Here is a 17,503-nt window from a genome sequence, read left to right as displayed (position 1 = left end):
GTAACGGAAATGACAACAGTTGGAAGGGACCTCGGAGGTCTTCTAGTCCAACCCCCTGCACAGGCAGGAAACCCTAAACCATTTCAGACAAATGGTTGACCCATCTCTATTGACTCACAACTTCTAGAGGCAAGTCATTCCATTGTTTAATTGTTCTATTACGGAATTTCTTAAGTTTTAAATTGCTTCTCTCCTTGATTCGTTTCCATTAGTTGCTTTTTGTCCTGCCTTCAGGTCCTCTGGAGAATTGCTTGATTCCCTCTTGTTTGTGGCAGCCCCTTAGATATTAGAAGGCTGCTCTCATGTCATCCATAGTCCTTAGACATACCCAATTCTTACAACTGTTCATGCTTTAGTCTCCAGTCCCCCAATCATCCTTGTTGCTCTTCTCTGCATTCTTTCTAGTAGAGTCTCATCATCTTCTTTGTATTATGGTTACCAAAATTGGATGCAGTATTCTAAGTCTTAACAAGGACTTATAAAGTGGTCTTAACACTTACTACTAATCAGCAGGTTTAGGGAGATAACAGATAACAGATAATCAGGGTTGGAAGGGACCTTATAGGTCATCTAATCCACCACCACCCTGTCCAAGCGGGAGACCCTACACCATTTGTGACAAATGGCAGTCCAATCTCTTCTTGAAGGTCTCAAGTGATGGCGCCCCCACAACTTCCGAGGGCAACTTCTGTTCCATGGGTTGATTGTTCTTACTGTCAGAAAGTTTCTCCTTATTTTCAGGTTAAATCTCTCCTTGTTCAGTTTCCATCCATTATTCCTCGTCTGGCCTACAGGTGCTTTAAAAAATAGCTTGACCCCTTCCTCTCTGTGGCAGTCCCTCAAATATTGGAAGACTGCTATCATGTCTCCCCTGGTCCTTCTCTTCACTAGACTAGCCATGCCCAGTTCCTGTAACCATTCTTTATATGCCTTAGTCTCCAGTCCCCTAATCATCCTGATTGCTCTTCTCTGCATTCTTTCAAGAGTCTCAACATCTTTTTATAGTGTGGTGACCCAAACTGGATGTAGTTTTCCAAGTGTGGTCTTACTAAAGTTTTATAGAGTGGTATTAGTACCTCACTTGATCTCGATTGTATCCTTCTGTTAATGCAATTTAGGATTGCATTAGCTTTTTTGGAGGCTGCTGCACACTGCTGGCTCATATTTAGCTGGTTGTCCACTAAGACTCCAAGATCCCTCTCACAGTTACTGCTATTGAGCCTGGTTTCACGTGATCTTGTTTCTATCTGTCTGTAAATGCAGCCTAGGACTGCGGTGGCTTTTTTGGAAGCTGCAGCACACTGTTGGTTCGCAGTAAAGTGATTGTCCACTAGGACTCCAGGTTCCCTCTAGCTGTTAGTGCTATGTCTGGCTTTCAGGGATCACATATGAGTTGTGGGGAGGGACGAGAGGGTGCAACCCCTCAATTGGGCTCGTGTCTGTGAAAATTCCCTTCTGAGGGTATTTCTGCATCTTTCAATTCAATGTTTCTCAAATGAGGCATGTCTAAGTCTCTTGGACTACCAGGAAATAAAACCAGACAATCCTAGAGGAAATCAACCCCGACTGCTCTTTAGAAAGCCAGATCCTGAAGATGAAACTCAAATACTTCGGCCACCTAACGAGAAGGACTCACTGGAGAAGAGCCTAATGGTGGGGAAGACTGAGGGCAAAAGAAGAAGAAGGGGACGGCAGAGAATGAGATGGCTGGATGGAGTCACTGAAGCAGTCGGTGTGACCTTAAATGGACTCCAGGGGATGGTAGAGGACAGGAAGGACTGGAGGAACGTTGTCCATGGGATCACGATGGGTTGGACATGACTTTGCAACTAACAACAACAAGGCTATCAAAGAGAAAGGTTAAGGGGGACACGATAGCTCCTCTTGGAGTACACTTGAGAATCTGTCACAAATAAAGAGGATTGACTTATTCACTAGGCACCAGAAGGTAGGACAAGAAGTAATGGGTAAAAGCTTGTCAAAGAGAGATATATCCTAGGACAGGGGTGTCCAACCTTGGCAACTTTAAGACTTGTGGACTTCAACTCCCAGAATTCCTCAGCCAGCAAAGCTGGCTGAGGAATTCTGGGAGTTGAAGTCCACAAGTCTTAAAGTTGCCAAGGTTGGACACCCCTGTCCTAGAAGGAGAAATTTTCTGATAGTGAGAAGAATTAATAAATGGAATCTCTTGGGAGTTGTAGGTGTTCCATCACTGGAGGTTTTCAAAAATATATTGGACAACCGTTTGACAGATGGTGTAAGGTCTCCTGCCTTGGGCAGGGAGTTAGACTAGAAGACCTTCAAGGCCCCTTCCAGCCCTATGATTCTATATTCTTTGCAACTTAAAAGATGTGGAGACTTCAACTGCCAGAATTCCCCGTCAGCATAATTTACACTGATCAAGCATTTTTTTAATTTCCTCTTCTGCAAAACTTACATTTCCCAGATCCTTTCCAGCCTCCAACTTTTCTTTTTTCCCCCCCTTTCAATTAATACTGTTTCAGTAATACAGTTGCATGTTTCGCAGTTTCCTTTTGTTAATTTAGTACAAGAAAATTATACATACATATACACACACGTACATATAAACATAAGCGTAACTTTTTCCCACCTCCCCATATAATAGTTTTACAGCACCCATTCCCAATGCAAAAACAGAAATTCAAAAATGTTAACCCCCATCTTCAGAAACCACTTAAGAATGCCCCCTCTGACTTTGACTCTAAGCCATAAACCATGATTTTGAAACCACAATGGGTGGGATCACTGCATGTAACAGTAAGCTATAATTAAACCATCTTAAGACTGGTCTACATAACTTAAAACAAACTAGACTTTGTTAAGCTGTCAAAAATATTTGTTACAGCTAAGCTATCAAGCACAGAAACGTCCCTAGAACATAGACAAGTATAGTGAAATAGGAGTGGAGTTTTAAGAAGCTATATTTTGGCTAGCATCACATTTTCCTTTATAATCAGCAAACCAGCTGTTTCATTATTTCCCCTCCAACTTACATTTTGGGATAGACCACCTGTGAACCTGGGGGTTCTCAATACAGGTAGTCTTTGATTTACATCCGCAATTAAGCCCAACATTTCCACTGCTAAGCAAATCGATTTTTTTTTTTAAAAGCTGCAATTTGATCATTTGAGCTTTTGGAAAATTGGGGTTGGCAGACAAGTTAAATCTGAGGCTGGACATCCTCCAATTTTCTTTTAGGTTGACCCCACAACTCCATCTCAAGAGACCCGCGGAGAATCTATAAAGCCTTAGTAAGACCACACCTAGAATACTGCATCCAGTTTTGGTCACCGCACTATAAAAAAGATGTTGAGGCTCTAGAAAAAGTGCAGAGAAGAGCAACCAGGATGATTAGGGGACTGAAGGCTAAAACATAAGATGAATGGTTGCAGGAACTGGGCATGGCTAGTCTAGTGAAGAGAAGGACCAGGGGAGACAGGATAGCAGTCTTCCAATATTTGAGGGGCTGCCACAGAGAGGAAGGGGTCCAGATATTTTCAAAAGCACCTGTAGGCCAGACAAGGAATAGTGGATGGAAACTGATCAAGGAGAAATTCAACCTGGAAATGAGAAATTTTCTGACAGTGAGAACAATCAACCAATGGAACTGCTTGCCTTCAGAACTTGTGGGAACTTCATCAATGCAGGTTTTCAAGAATAGAATAGAATAGAATGGAATGGAATGGAATGGAATGGAATGGAATGGAATGGAATGGAATAGAATAAGGACTAGGACTAGGACTAGGAATAAGAATAAGAATAAGAATAAGAATAAGAATAGGAATAAGGAATAGGAATAGGAATAAGGAATAAGGAATAAGGAATAAGGAATAAGGAATAGGAATAAGAATAAGAATAAGAATAAGAATAAGAATAGAATAGAATAGAATAGAATAGAATAGAATAGAATAGAATAGAATAGAATACTTTATTGGCCAAGTGTGATTGGACACACAAGGTCTTGGTGTAAATACTCTCAGCATACATAAAAGAAAAGATACATTAGTCAAGAGTTGAGAATCATCAGGTACAACACTTAATGATAGTCATAGGGTACAATAAGCAATCAAATCATACTAGGAAACAGTCAATATAAATCGTAAGGATAGAAGCGACAAAATTACAGTCATACAGTCACAAGTGAGAGGGGATGGGTGATAAGGAGTGATGAGAAGATTAACAGTAATAGTAGTGCAGACTTTGTAACAGTTCAACAGTGTTGAGGGAACTATTTGAAGAGACTGGACTGCCATCTGTCAGAAATGATGTAGGGTCTCCTGCTTGAGCGCGGGATGGGGGGGGGGGTAGAGGGGGGTTGACCTACAAGATCCCTTCCAACTCTGGTTATTCTGTTAATCCGAGGCTTAACATGACAATAGCGGCGTCGCCATGACGTCCCGCCAGCCCCGCCCCTTTCGAATCTCCGCGGGATCGTGTCAGGATTCTTCGAACAAAGAGACGCAGCTCAATTTTTTTGGCATTTTGTCCCCCACATGTGACGCCTCCGCGCCGTCTTTTTATGCCTTTCCCCGCACCTGGATTGCTATGCTTGTGCACACACACACACACACACAGATAATGTGTGCTATTGTGCATACACACACACACACAGATAGTGTGTGCTATGCTTGGACATGGAGGTTCCATTTTCTACAGGAATATTGAGCTGTGCAAAGATCAACCGTTGTACACACGCCTGGGTCTTTACCAGGAGTTAAATAAGTGCAGAGTTTGTTTGTTTTTTAATTATTTACTCAAGGATAATTTCCCTCTAACCTTCCCGCCCCAACTCCCCCTTCCTTAGATTTCTTATGCTCTGATCTTTTTCTTTTTCTTAAATTTTCAAATATAACTTACCTTTTCCAAACTGTTGAGATTCGCCCAGCAAATTTAAAGCAACGACAACACCAAACTGAAAAGTTTTATCCAAAGGAGCTACAGGAAAAGGAATTCGGTAAGAGGAAGGGGGATTTAGTCTAGCTGCTGAACTTTGTGCCTTTAACCCGTTCAAAGCTATTGGGAAAGTTGCACGGTTTTCAACTAACACGGTTGTAAAATGATCTCCCAGCCAATCCTGCTTCCTTAGGGAGAATTCAGCAGCCAGAACAGCATTTTACAGCACAGATTTAAAGCAACATGGAAGCCAACAAAAAAATAAATGTATTTGCAATAACAATTCCATTTTGGAATAAATTCTCCTAGGGATTAATTTTAGTTAACTTTTGTTATAACTGTAACCAAAAAAGCGTCCAGAAACTGGTCCTAAACTGGTTTTGAGGAAGTGTGTTTAAACTGGATCCTGGTACAAAGGGCTTTCCAGCAGCAGGCATGACAATAAATACAGGTAGACCTTCATTTAGTGACCATTCAAAGTTTCAACGGCACAGGGAAAAATGACTTATGACCGGTTTTCACAGTTACGACCTTGGCATGTGATCAAAATTCAGATGCTTGGCAACTGGGTTCGCACTTAAACCGTTGCTGTGTCCCGGGATCATTTGTTCCCCTTTTGCAACCTTCTGACAAACAAAATCAATTGGGGAAGCCAAATTCACTTAACAACCGTCTCACTAGCTTAACACGTAGCTGTGATTCACTTAGCAACTGAGGCAAGGAAGGTCGTAACACGGGGCAAAACTCCTTAAATGTCTCACTCAACACCAGAAATTTTAGATTCAATTGTGGTTGTAAGTCGGGAACTACTCTCATGCGGTTGATAACCTTAACCCTAATCCTAATCCTGGAGTGCTCACATTACAGCCCTGGTCAAAAGGACCTAGTAGAGATTATATACTAGCTGAGACTTATCAGAAAACAACAACTGAATGGGAAACTGCTGGTGACCTTCTACCGCTGCACCATAGAGAGTATCTTAACTTACTGCACCTCTGTATGGTTTGCCAATTGCACAGTGGCAGATAGGAAAGCACTCCAGAGGGTTAACGTCATTGCCCAGAAGATCATGGGTTGCCCTCTCCTATCTTTGGAAGAGCTTTATAGCTCCCGCTGCCTTAAGAAAGCTCAAAACATTCTCAAAGATCCATCTCATCCTGGGAACCCTTTTTTTGAACTATTACCATCTGGCAGACGGTACAGAATAACAAAAACAAGGACAAAGAGGCTGAAAAACAGCTTCTATCCCAAGGCAGTAGCTCTTTTGAATTCTGCTGTATCGTGCAGTGTTGGTGTGGTGTGTGGGGTTTTTCGGTTCAATCTGTGGAGGGTGAAGGATGTGTGTTTGTGTTTATTTTCATGGTGATGATGTGCATTGAGGATGGTGTTTGATTTCGTTGTACAAGATGCAGTGACAATAAAGTAAGCTACACTAAAATTAAACTAAACTCAAATGTCCAGTGTGTTATGGATCCAGTGACTGTATGAAAGGAAACTTCTACGCCTTTAGGGCAGAGGTGATATTCAGCCAGTTCTGACAGGTTCTGGAGAACCAGTAGCGGAAATTTTGAGTAGTTCGGAGAACGGGCAATACTACCTCTGACTGGCCCATCTATTCTCTGCCTCCCTAGTCCCAGCTGACCGGCTGGGTCTTCTTTTGTTGCCCTGCACAAGAGAACAGAGCTGGAAAGCAGGTTAGTGGGGGTAGGGATTTTACAGTATCCTTCACCTGGAGTGGGATGGAAATGGAGATTTTGCAGTATCCTTCCACTGCTACGCCCACCAAGCCACACCATGCCCACCAAGCCATGCCCACAGAACTGGTAGTAAAAAAAAATTGAATACCACCACTGCTTTAGGGCAATAGACATGGCAGGCTGGGGAATTCTTGGAATTGAAATCTACCCATCTTGAAGTGGCCAAGTTTGAGAAACCTTGCCCTAAGATGTCCACTTTGAGGTGGATCATGGAAACTCTAACAATGAGTGCCAAATAATTTCATTTTCGTAAACCAAGCCGATTCTCTGCGGTCTTTGCTGGAAAACGAAGGAAGAACACAATTAGTTTACTTTATTGTCATTGCACCTCGTACAACGAAATCAAACACCATCTTCAGTGCACTTCATGACCATGAGCATGAAAATAAACACAAACACACATCCTTCACCCTTCACACATTGAACCGGAAACCCCTGACACCACACCAACACTGCACTATATACAGCAGAATTCAAAAGAGCTACTGCCCTGGGATAGAAGCTGTTTTTCAGCCTATTTGTCCTTGTTTTTATTATTCTGTACCATCTGCCAGATGGTAATAGTTCAAAAAAAGGGTTGCCAGGATGAGATGGATCTTTGAGAATGTTTTGAGCTTTCTTAAGCTCTTCCAAAGAGGGGAGAGGGCAACCCATGATCTTCTGGGCAATGATGTTAACCCTCTGGAGTGCTTTCCTATCTGCCACTGTGCAATTGGCAAACTATACAGAGATGCAGTATGTTAAAATGCTCTCTGTGGTGCAGCGGCAGGAGGTCACCAGCAGTTTTTCATTGAGTTGTTGTTTTCTGAGAAGTCTCAGGTCGTGTAATATTTGCTGGGCCCTTTTGACCAACACAATGTGGTAAGTCAGTGGTGGCTAACCTTTTTGGGCTCCCGTGCCGAAAATGCGCACACGCTTGCCTGCTCGTGCTCGCGTGCCATCACCCAGAAGGCAATGTGCGTGCCCCCCAATGCCTCCTGTGCATGCGCACGTAACTTATGCGACTTGCGCTTCTGCACATGCATGAGTGACCCACGCAACCTGTGCTTCTGCGCATGTGTGCACGACCCCCCCCCCATACTAAATGACTTTGAACTAACAAAAGAATTTTATTTTGTCTACTTAGAGCTATTTAATTGAAATCACCTCCCACTTTTTCAGGGTATGTGGCAGCGTGGAATATGGCTTCCAAAGATGACACCCGCATCTAGATCAGGGACCTCCAAACTCATAATTTTAGATCCCAGGGACCACTAACCGGTTCTGTGGGCATGGCCTAATTTGTGGGTGTGGCTTGGTGGTCATGTGACTGGCTGGGCATGGCTTGTATGTAAATATTATAAATATTTATATAAATATTGATTTTTTTATTAAAAAAGAGCAACTTTTACCCAAAATCAGGCAAAACAGGCAGGCAGATTGAGTTGCTCACAGAATCACAGATTCATTCAGAGATCTATCTATCTGCCATTCGCTAGCTCAGTCTGTGACATAAAATGTGCTTGCAAGCAAGCTCACAAAATTAACTCACAACACGCCATGCATGTAAATATGGAATTTATTTAAAAAAAGAGCAACTTTTACCCCAAATCAGGCAAAGCAGGCAGATTAAGTTGCTCACAGAATCATTCAGTGATCTATCTGCCATCGACTTGCTCAGTCTCAAATTTGCTTGCCAGTGAGTCTGCATTGAATTTGCTTGCAAGCAAACCTTCAGTCCTAAGGGATCTAAAGACTAGCTAGAAAGCAAGAAATTCAACCATTTCCTGCTTCCTAGCTACCGTGTTTCTCCAACAATACGCCCCCCCCCCCCATAGAAAGACCCAGCATGTTTTCTAGGCATAAAATGAAATTAAGCCCCTCCCCCCAAATTTAGGCCTAGTTTAAAAGATGCGAAATTGGGGGGAAGGCAGGGGGGGGGAACTTGCCATTAGGAGTGCCCTGCAGGCAGCTACGCCTCACCATCAGCCGCTCCTAACACCATGGTGGAGCACGGAGGGCTCCCTTACCTCTCCCTTATCCGGGTCAGCAGGCAGGCGGTGTCGGCGTGGATGTCCGGCAGCACTTCAGCCGCTTCTCAGGCCTCTGTAGCTTCCATGGTTCCCACTGGTGCTGGCGCCTCTCTCGCCAGCACTGTCTCCAACAACAGTGTCTGAGTCGCTCCCTCTTTTCCCCCATTCCTGCATTCCAAGCGCCCAGGCTGAGCTGCAGCTGTCCCTCTCTCACCAGCACCATCTCCAATAACAGCGGCAGCAACGGCGGGAACCGTGGAAGCGTTTTAGCCGCTTCTCAGGTGGGGGAGCTGCCTTTGTAACTTCCACGGTTCCCGCCGCTGCTGCCGCTGTTATTGGAGACAGAGCTGGCGAGAGAGGGACAGCTGCAGCTCGGCCTAGGCGCGTGGAATGCAGGAACGGGCTGCACACTAGGACTTTTGCAAACTTGCAGAGCCCGAGGCTGGAGCACCAAGGGTAGCAGCAGCAGAGACGCTCGCTCAGCTCTTCTCACGCCCACCCAGCCTCTCGGGATTAAACCAAAACGCAGCACGCAGCACTCCCAGGTACCTCAAAATCTTTTTTTTCCTGTTGTTACGGGGACGGGGGGAAAACGGGAGCTACTCAGACACTGTTGTTGGAGACGGCGCTGGTGTGCGGGGGTGGGGTAGAAATTAATTCACCCCCGAAAAGATGTCGTAGCCGTTTTTTCGGGGCTCAAAAAAAAAAAAAAAAAAAGGCCCGGCCTTATTTTGTGAGAAACACGGTAATCTAAATGTCCTGGCACAGCAGAACAGATGATGGTCAGAAAAAGGAAAAATAGAAATTTAGCAGGCAAGTTTACCGGGTAAGGAGTGAGTGGGTGAGGAGGGTTCCCGCGGGCCATGTAGGCGGCGCAGCCTTGTTTCTGCACAGCTCAGATTAATTGCTTTGGGGTGGTGCTCTGGGGGTGAGATTTCTCTGCGGCCCACCAAAATTTTCTCACTGCCCACCAGTGGGCCGCAGCCCACCGGTAGGCGACCGCTGATCTAGATCATTTATGAAGATGTTGAACATTATTGGGCCCAAGACTGAGCCTTGAGGTATCCCACTGCATGCTTCTCTTGTTAAGTAGTAAGTGGTGGTCAACTTTATTGAATGTCTTACTGAAGTCCAAGGTGAACATGAAAATTCATCTTTAATTCCTATACATTACCCCGTAGTTCTTTTTTGACGGAATGCTGAAGACACACCCTTGGAAAAAAAAATGAGGATCAATGCTAATCTGACTAATCTTTTGAGTCACCTATTTATACCATTAAAAACCCATTAAAAGTAAAAAACAAAAGTTGGGATATTTCAGACATGTGATGCGACACCCAGAAAAATACAGCATACTTCATTTAATCCTCCAGGGAAACACTGAAGGCAAACAAGGTCCAGGCAGAAGAAGAACATGATGGCTTCAAAATCTAAGGGACTGGTTTGGACAATACTCAGCAGCACTTTTCGTGCGGCTGTTGATAAAAATAGGATCGCCAATATCCAATGACACATATGGCACAACAACAAGATTTATACCATATCAAATGTTTCAAAAACTTCCCATCTTTCAAAGATTTGTTCTCTGTAATGGTAATGGAGTAGTTAGAAGCCATTTTAAAAAATGTATCCCTCCTTTCTGCAAATCAGACAGGAAGAAAGAGCTGGAAAATGCCAGAGTCAGTAAAATTCATTATTAGCATAATAAAAATCAAAAAAGGAGAGAGCTTATAGATAAGTGCACCCCTCATAATAGCAGTAGCAATTAGCCTTATATACCGCTTTATAGGGCTTTACAACCCTCTGAAAGCAGTTTACAGAGTCAGCATATTGCTCCCAACAATCTGGGTCAACAACAAAAATGGAAGAAGTGCAAGTGAAAGAAACAATGATAAGATGGGCTAAAAACTTTATTTACTCAATAGAATTAAACAAATGGCAGAAATTGTTGGATAGAAATTGTAAACTAACTATGTTAATGGCCTATAAGGAAAATTTGTACAAAATGTTTTATAGGTTGCATTTACCACCAGAGAGTTTAGCAAAGATGTTTGAAAATGTATCAGCTAAATGTTGGAAGTGTAATCTTCTGGTGGTTCACCAGATTGTAGTTCTGATTGAAATTTTCCCCACAATCTGGACAATCTTATGATTTCTCTCCAGTGTGAATGTTCTGGTGTTTCACCAAGGTAGAACGGTAACTGAAACTTTTCCCACAATCTGGACACTTGTATGGTTTTTCTCCTGTGTGAGTCCTCTGGTGTATCAGCAGGTTGTAATTGAGACTGAAGTTTTTCCCACAATCAGGACATTCAAAAGGTTTTTCTCCTGTGTGAGTTCTCTGGTGATAAACCAAGGAGGATTTCTTACTGAATTGTTTCCTACAATCAGGACATTCAAAGGGTTTCTCTCCTGTGTGAATCATCTGGTGCATCACCAGGCTGGAATTGTGACTGAAACATTTCCCACAAATAGCACATTCAAAGGGTTTCTCTCCTGTGTGAGTCCTCTGGTGTATCACCAGGTAAGAATTCTGACTGAAACTTTTCCCACAATCAGGACATTCAAATGGTTTCTCTCCTGTGTGAATCCTCTGGTGGCTAATGAGGTGGCCATTCTGACTGAAACTTTTCCCACATTCAGGACATTTAAAGGGTTTCTCTCCTGTGTGAGTCCTCTGGTGTGTCACCAGACTGGAATTCAGACTGAAACATTTCCCACACTCTAGACACTTGTACGGTTTCTCCCCTGTGTGAATCCTCTGATGGTTCAACAGGTTAAAATAAGAACTGAAGCTTCTCCCACATTCAGGACATTCAAAGGGTTTCTCTCCTGTGTGAGTCCTCTGGTGTATCACCAGACTGGAATTCAGACTGAAACATTTCCCACACTCTAGACACTTGTACGGTTTCTCCCCTGTGTGAATCCTCTGATGGTTCAACAGGTTAAAATAAGAACTGAAGCTTTTCCCACATTCAGGACATTCAAAGGGTTTCTCTCCTGTGTGAATCCTGTGGTGTTTCACCAGGCTGGTATTGTGCCTGAAACTTTTCCCACAAATAGCACATTCAAAGGGTTTTTCTCCTGTATGAGTCCTCTGGTGTATCACAAGGCTGGAATTGAGAGTGAAATTTTCCCCACATTCAGGACATTCAAAGGGTTTCTCTCCTGTGTGAATCCTGTGGTGTTTCACCAGGCTGGTATTGTGCCTGAAACTTTTCCCACAAATAGCACATTCAAAGGGTTTTTCTCCTGTATGAGTCCTCTGGTGTATCACAAGGCTGGAATTGAGAGTGAATTTTTTCCCACAATCAGGACATTCAAAGGGTTTCTCTCCTGTGTGAGTCCTCTGGTGTATTATTAAGTGGGAATTCGTACTAAAGCTTTTCCCACATTCAGGACATTCAAAGGGTTTCTCTCCTGTGTGAGTCGTGTGGTGTTTCACCAGTCTGGAATTAAGACTGAAACGTTTCCCACAAATAGCACATTCAAAAGGTTTCTCTCCCGTGTGAGTCCTCTGGTGTATCAACAGGTAGGAATTGAGACTGAAATTTTTCCCACAATCAGGACATTCAAAGGGTTTCTCTCCTGTGTGAGTCTTCTGATGGCTAATGAGGTGGCACTTCTGACTGAAATGTTTCCCACAATCAGGACATTTAAAGGGTTTCTCTCTTGTGTGTGTCCTCTTGTGTATCACCAGGCTGGAATTCAGACTGAAACATTTCCCACACTCTAGACACTTGTACGGTTTCTCCCCTGTGTGAATCCTCTGGTGGTTCACCAGGTTAAAATGAGAGCTGAAACTTTTCCCACATTGAGGACATTCAAAGGGTTTCTCTCCTGTGTGAGTCCTCTGGTGGTTCACTAGACTGGAATTCTGACTGAAATGTTTCCCACAATCAGGGCATTCAAAGGGTTTCTCTCCTGTGTGAGTCCTCTGATGTATCACTAAGTTGCCGTGCTTGCTAAAACATTTACCACATTGGGAGCAGTTGTGGGGCATCTCTCCTAAGAGGATCCTTCTATGAATCACAAGGGAGCTATTCTGACCAAAGTTTTTGCCACATTCAGAGTATTGATTTGGCTTTTCTCCAGTGTGGACCCTCTTGTGATTTGAACTATGTACTTTTCTCACAATAGGCACATCTATGGAGCTTTACCATCACTGACATTCTTGAGGAGGTCAAAAATCTGTGTGATCCCTTATTTTGTTGGTGCCTGCATTACTGGCTGCCATATGTGACTACCCAATTGACATTTTCTTCCCCACTGACTTCCAGATATTTCACTCTTTTTTCTGAATGGAAAAATGATCTCCTTTGACTTTTCGTGTAACATCCTCAAATTCTATATAATCTACTTTTTCCAGTTGTAAATCTCTTCATTATTTTATATTTTCTGTCTCTTATCTGCTGATGAAGTAGATTAAGTCTGTGGTTTTTGAGGGAAGTAGAAAATATGTTTATTTGTTTCAATTTGTTTGCTTTTCAGTGTTGCTTGTTAGTCTCCGTTGTCCAGTGTGCTTATATTGGCATCTTTGTCTGTAAGATTCAAATGAAAATATAAGTTTTATTGTTTATGAAACGCTTGCAGAAGATGTGAAAAAAGAAGGGTAATCCTTGAGGTATGACAGGCCATTCAACAAATGTTTGAAGTTTCAACACCCCCCCACAAATGCTAAATACAAATCCGCTTCAAAGTTTAATTTTTGAACTTTGAAGCGCCTCCCACCCCAGGGTCCTTCTCTCCTTCACTGCAGAGATGCTGCAGCATAGCCACCCACCTATTTCTTTTCCATCTTGCCCAGTCAGTGCTCAGAGGCCCCAGACCCTAGTAGATTGGCCTGCTTTGCAATATACTATGCATTCCTCCCCGTACTCCCCATCACCATTCACTTACTTCATTTTTGACGAGCTCAGGAAGTCAGCTGGCCCAAGTGGCATAATGAAAGAAGAAGAAATACAAACTCTTTTGTTGCCATGGCAATCCTTTCGCCCCAACCAGCATAAATCGTTGGTGATTTACCCTTGGTAACAAATCACTGCGGGTTTACCTTGGTTGAGGAGGAAAGGATTGCCATGGAAGGAAAAGAGATGAGATTTCGTCTTTGCTCTACCAGCGCAAGACTAGCGTAAAGCTAGTGCTAGCAGGGCCAACAAGAAATCATGCCTATTTTGCTTCCGTTGCAGTCCTTTTCTTTCCAGGCAGCATAAATTACTATGGTTTCTTCTTAGCTACACCAGCACTAGCTTTATGCTGGTGACGCAAAGAGGATATTGTCATGGTTTACCCTGGCTGGGGAGGAAAGGATTGTCATTGAAACAAGAGATCAGATGTCTTCTTTGCTCTATCCGCGCTAGCTTTACGCTAGTCTTACGCTGGTAGAGCAAAGAAGAAACCCCATCTCTTTTGTTTCCATGCCAATGATGCCAAGTTCACCAGCAAATCTACAACAGAGTGGCTGAAAAAGAATCAAGGTGTTGCAATAGCAGTCAAAGTCCAGACGTCACCCAATTGAAATGCTGTGGTGGGACCTCTAGAGAGCTGGCCCTCTTGTGTATCACTAGGTAAGACTTAGTAATGAAACTTTTCCCACAATCTGGACACTCATATGCCCACAAACCTCAATGAACTTAAACAATGTTGTAAACAAGGGTGGGCCAAAAGTCCTCCACAACAATGCAGGAGACTGTTTTCTGTCATACAGAATACAATTCCTTGAAGTTATTGCTGCTAAAGGTGGCTCTACAAAATATTGAATCATAAGGTGTTTCTTTTCACACATGGCTCCTCCATTTTGGCTTTCCTTTTGTAAAATACATGGTGACATGATGTAGTATGCCATGTGTTGTTGTTCATGAGGTTGTATTTCCCTACTTTTAAGATTGTAAAGACCAGATAATTTTAGTAGGTTCTGATATATAAAACCATACAACTCAAAAAGGGCGTACTTTGTTTTTCACATGGCTGCATATTTATTTATTTTATTTATTTATTTGATTTGCCAATTGTTTACAAGATAATAAGTATAAGTGTATACATAGTTGTGAATACATGAAATGGGTACATATAAGAAAAATAAAAGAATAAGAGAAACAATAGGACAGGGACAGTAGGCACGATGGTGCGCTTATGCACGCCCCCTACAGACCTCTTAGGAAAGGGGTGAGGTCAATAGTAGACAGTCTAAGGTTAAAGTTTTTGGGGTTTGGGGAAGAGACTACAGAGTCGGGTAGAGTATTCCAGACATTGACCACTCTATTGCTGAAGTCGTATTTCCTGCAATCAAGTTTGGTGCGGTTTACTTTGAGTTTGTATCTATTGTGTGCTCTTGTGTTGTTATGGTTGAAGCTGAAGTATTCATTGACAGGTAGGACATTGCAATGTATGATTTTATATACCATGCTTAAGTCAGACCGAAGACGGCGTAATTCAAGGTTTTCTAGTTTTAGAATTTCAAGTCTGGTGGCATAAGGTATTCTACAACGAGTAGAAGAGTGGAGAACTCTTCTTGTGAAATATTTCTGGACTTTCTCAATTGTGCTAATATCAGATACGAAATGAGGGTTCCAGGTTGATGAACTGTATTCGAGTATTGGTCTAGAAAATGTTTTGTATGCTCTGGTTAGTAGTGTGATATTACCAGAGAAAAAACTACGTAGGATTAGGTTAACAACTCTTAATGCCTTTTTGGCTATGTAGTTGCAGTGGGCTCTAGCACTTAGATCATTAGAGGTGAGTATTCCAAGGTCCTTTACAGAGCTTGGGTCATCAACAAGATCTTGACTATTCAGCTTGTATTTTATTTTCTGATTTTTTTTGCCAATATGTAAGACAGAGCATTTATTTGTTGAGATTTGAAGTTGCCATTTGTTTGACCATTCAGATACATAGTCAAGATCTTTTTGTAGGGTAGCAGTATTGTCTGTGGTATTGAACAGCTTTACATCATCAGCGAAGAGAACGCAAAATCTGGAAGCACTGGGGACAGATTAACCAGTTGCAGAGAGAATTACAAACACACACACCTACAAATGTATATATGTGAAAAATCCATGTTTTCAGCCCGAAAAATGTCCCAAAAGGGTTACAGTCAAACCTTCTGAGCTAAATTTAAGAGATGTGGGGGCTTTAACTGATGAAATGATGCCAAAAGCCTCTGCAAAATTTGAAGCACCAGTGATGCCCATGGAAGGACTCAGCTCCCAATAAGGGCAGAAAACACTGTCCAGAACCCCTCGGGTGACCTCCCCATGCGAGTAGTCCTCACTTACTGACTGCATTTGGGACCGGCGTCTGTGTCACTAAGCAGCCCGAACATGAAGCATGATTGACACATGAAAGTGCCAACTAACATCTGTTCCTCTGCAGGTGTTAAACAAACCACTGCGGGTTGTTAAAGGCAATTTCGCGTGGCTGCGACTCGCACCTTCCAGCCAGGATCCCCACTGACTTTGCCTACGAGAAACTAGCCGGGAAGGTCACAAATGGGGACCACGAGGGTGGGATGTTGCGACCATCATAGACGTGCATTGGCTGCCAGCGTCCGAACCAAATGGCCCAACTTGCTCCCGGCCCCTCCTCCCACCTGCTCTCAACTCACCTGACAGCCGATGCTTTGATCCTTGGAAGAGCACAAAAGACGCCCTGCAAGCCGCCTAGAGGAAGGTCCCCTCTAGGCTTCTCTTCTTCCTCCATCCTTTCTAGCAATAGAGCACTCGGTGGTTTTAACGCCTTTAAGATCAACAACAGATGCCGCTCCTGTATTGACGGCTTTGTAGGCGCAGAAGTTGCCCATCCTACCGCCATCTCGCGACAGGAGGCGGTAAAACACGCTGGTGCCGCCTCTGCCTAAGGCGTTTGCAAGATGATGCTACCGATTAAATGCTATCAAGTTGTTTTAGACTCCTAGCGACCACCAGCCTATTTTTGCAACTGAGCCAAGTGAAATGTGAAGCTTGTGAAGATTATCTGCATGCTTAGCCCTAAATGTTTATGAAGTTTTTACAGAATTTCTTCCCCTGGTTAATTGTTCCCACTGACAGTTTCTTCTTAATTCTAGATTGGATCTTTGTTTGATAAGTCTCCCTCTGTTACTTTTTGTGCTACTTTCAGGCACTTTATCACCCATCCCCTCCCACTTGTGACTGTATGATTGTAATGACTGTATGACTATATGATTGGAGGGAAGTAAGCAGTGGGTTGTCACAAGGTTCTGTCTTTTAGGGCCAGTAATCTTCAATATCTTCATTAACTACTTATGTGAGGGAATCGAAGGGGAACTTACCAAATGTGCAGATGATACTAAGCTGGCAGGAATAGCTAACACCCAAGAAGATAGGCTCAAGATCCAGATGGATCTTGACAGACTAGAACACTGGGCCATATCTAACCAAATGAAATTCAATGTAGAGAAAAGTAAAGTCCTACACTTAGGCAAAAAACCCCAAAAGTACACATATCAACTGGTGAATCCAGGCTCAGGAGCAGTAACTGTGAGAGGGATCTTGGAGTCTTACTGGACAACCAGCTAAATATGAGCCAGCAGTGTGCAGCAGCCGCCAAAAAAGCTAATGAAATCCTAAATTGCATTAACAGAGGGATACAATCGAGATCAAGGGAAGTACTGATACCACTCTATAAAACCTTAGTAAGACCACACCTAGAGTACTGCATCCAGTTTTGTTCATTATAAAAAAGATGTTGAGACTCCAGAAAAAGTAAGAGCAACCAGGATGATTAGGGGACTGGAGACTAAAACATGAAGAACGTTTACAGGAACTGGGCCTGGCTAGTCTAGTGAAGAGAAGGACCAGGGGA

The 17,503-nt window shown here is 43.0% G+C and overlaps 2 protein-coding genes across 3 annotated transcripts in view; both read right to left on the bottom strand.

The window, feature by feature from the left end:
* Nucleotides 1-5,708, bottom strand: part of LOC113427071 (uncharacterized) — a 39,665-nt gene extending 33,957 nt beyond the window's left edge. The window contains exon 1 of one of the 2 annotated variants that reach the window (XM_087952974.1): nucleotides 4,879-5,708. The gene's annotated coding sequence lies outside the window, so the exon portion shown is untranslated. The remainder of the gene's footprint in view (nucleotides 1-4,878) is intronic. The other variant, XM_026689544.2, reaches the window with a different exon arrangement.
* A 4,307-nt stretch (nucleotides 5,709-10,015) lies between these two features.
* LOC113427072 (uncharacterized) lies at nucleotides 10,016-16,512 on the bottom strand. The gene is made up of 2 exons (XM_087953053.1): nucleotides 16,287-16,512; nucleotides 10,016-13,224 (listed from the first exon to the last, which is right to left on the bottom strand). The coding sequence occupies exon 2, from the start codon at nucleotides 12,684-12,686 to the stop codon at nucleotides 10,830-10,832; it is 1,857 nt and encodes a 618-aa protein (XP_087809179.1). The 5' UTR covers nucleotides 12,687-13,224; nucleotides 16,287-16,512; the 3' UTR covers nucleotides 10,016-10,829.
* Nucleotides 16,513-17,503: the final 991 nt, after the last annotated feature.

This window comes from Notechis scutatus, chromosome 2 (assembly GCF_049901735.1).
Source record: "Notechis scutatus isolate UNSWTSFEM ecotype Mainland chromosome 2, rNotScu1.2, whole genome shotgun sequence".
In the NCBI taxonomy this organism is placed as follows: domain Eukaryota; kingdom Metazoa; phylum Chordata; class Lepidosauria; order Squamata; family Elapidae; genus Notechis; species Notechis scutatus.
The sequence above is the reverse complement of the archived record's forward strand: the minus strand, read 5'-3'. Positions and strand labels throughout refer to the sequence as shown.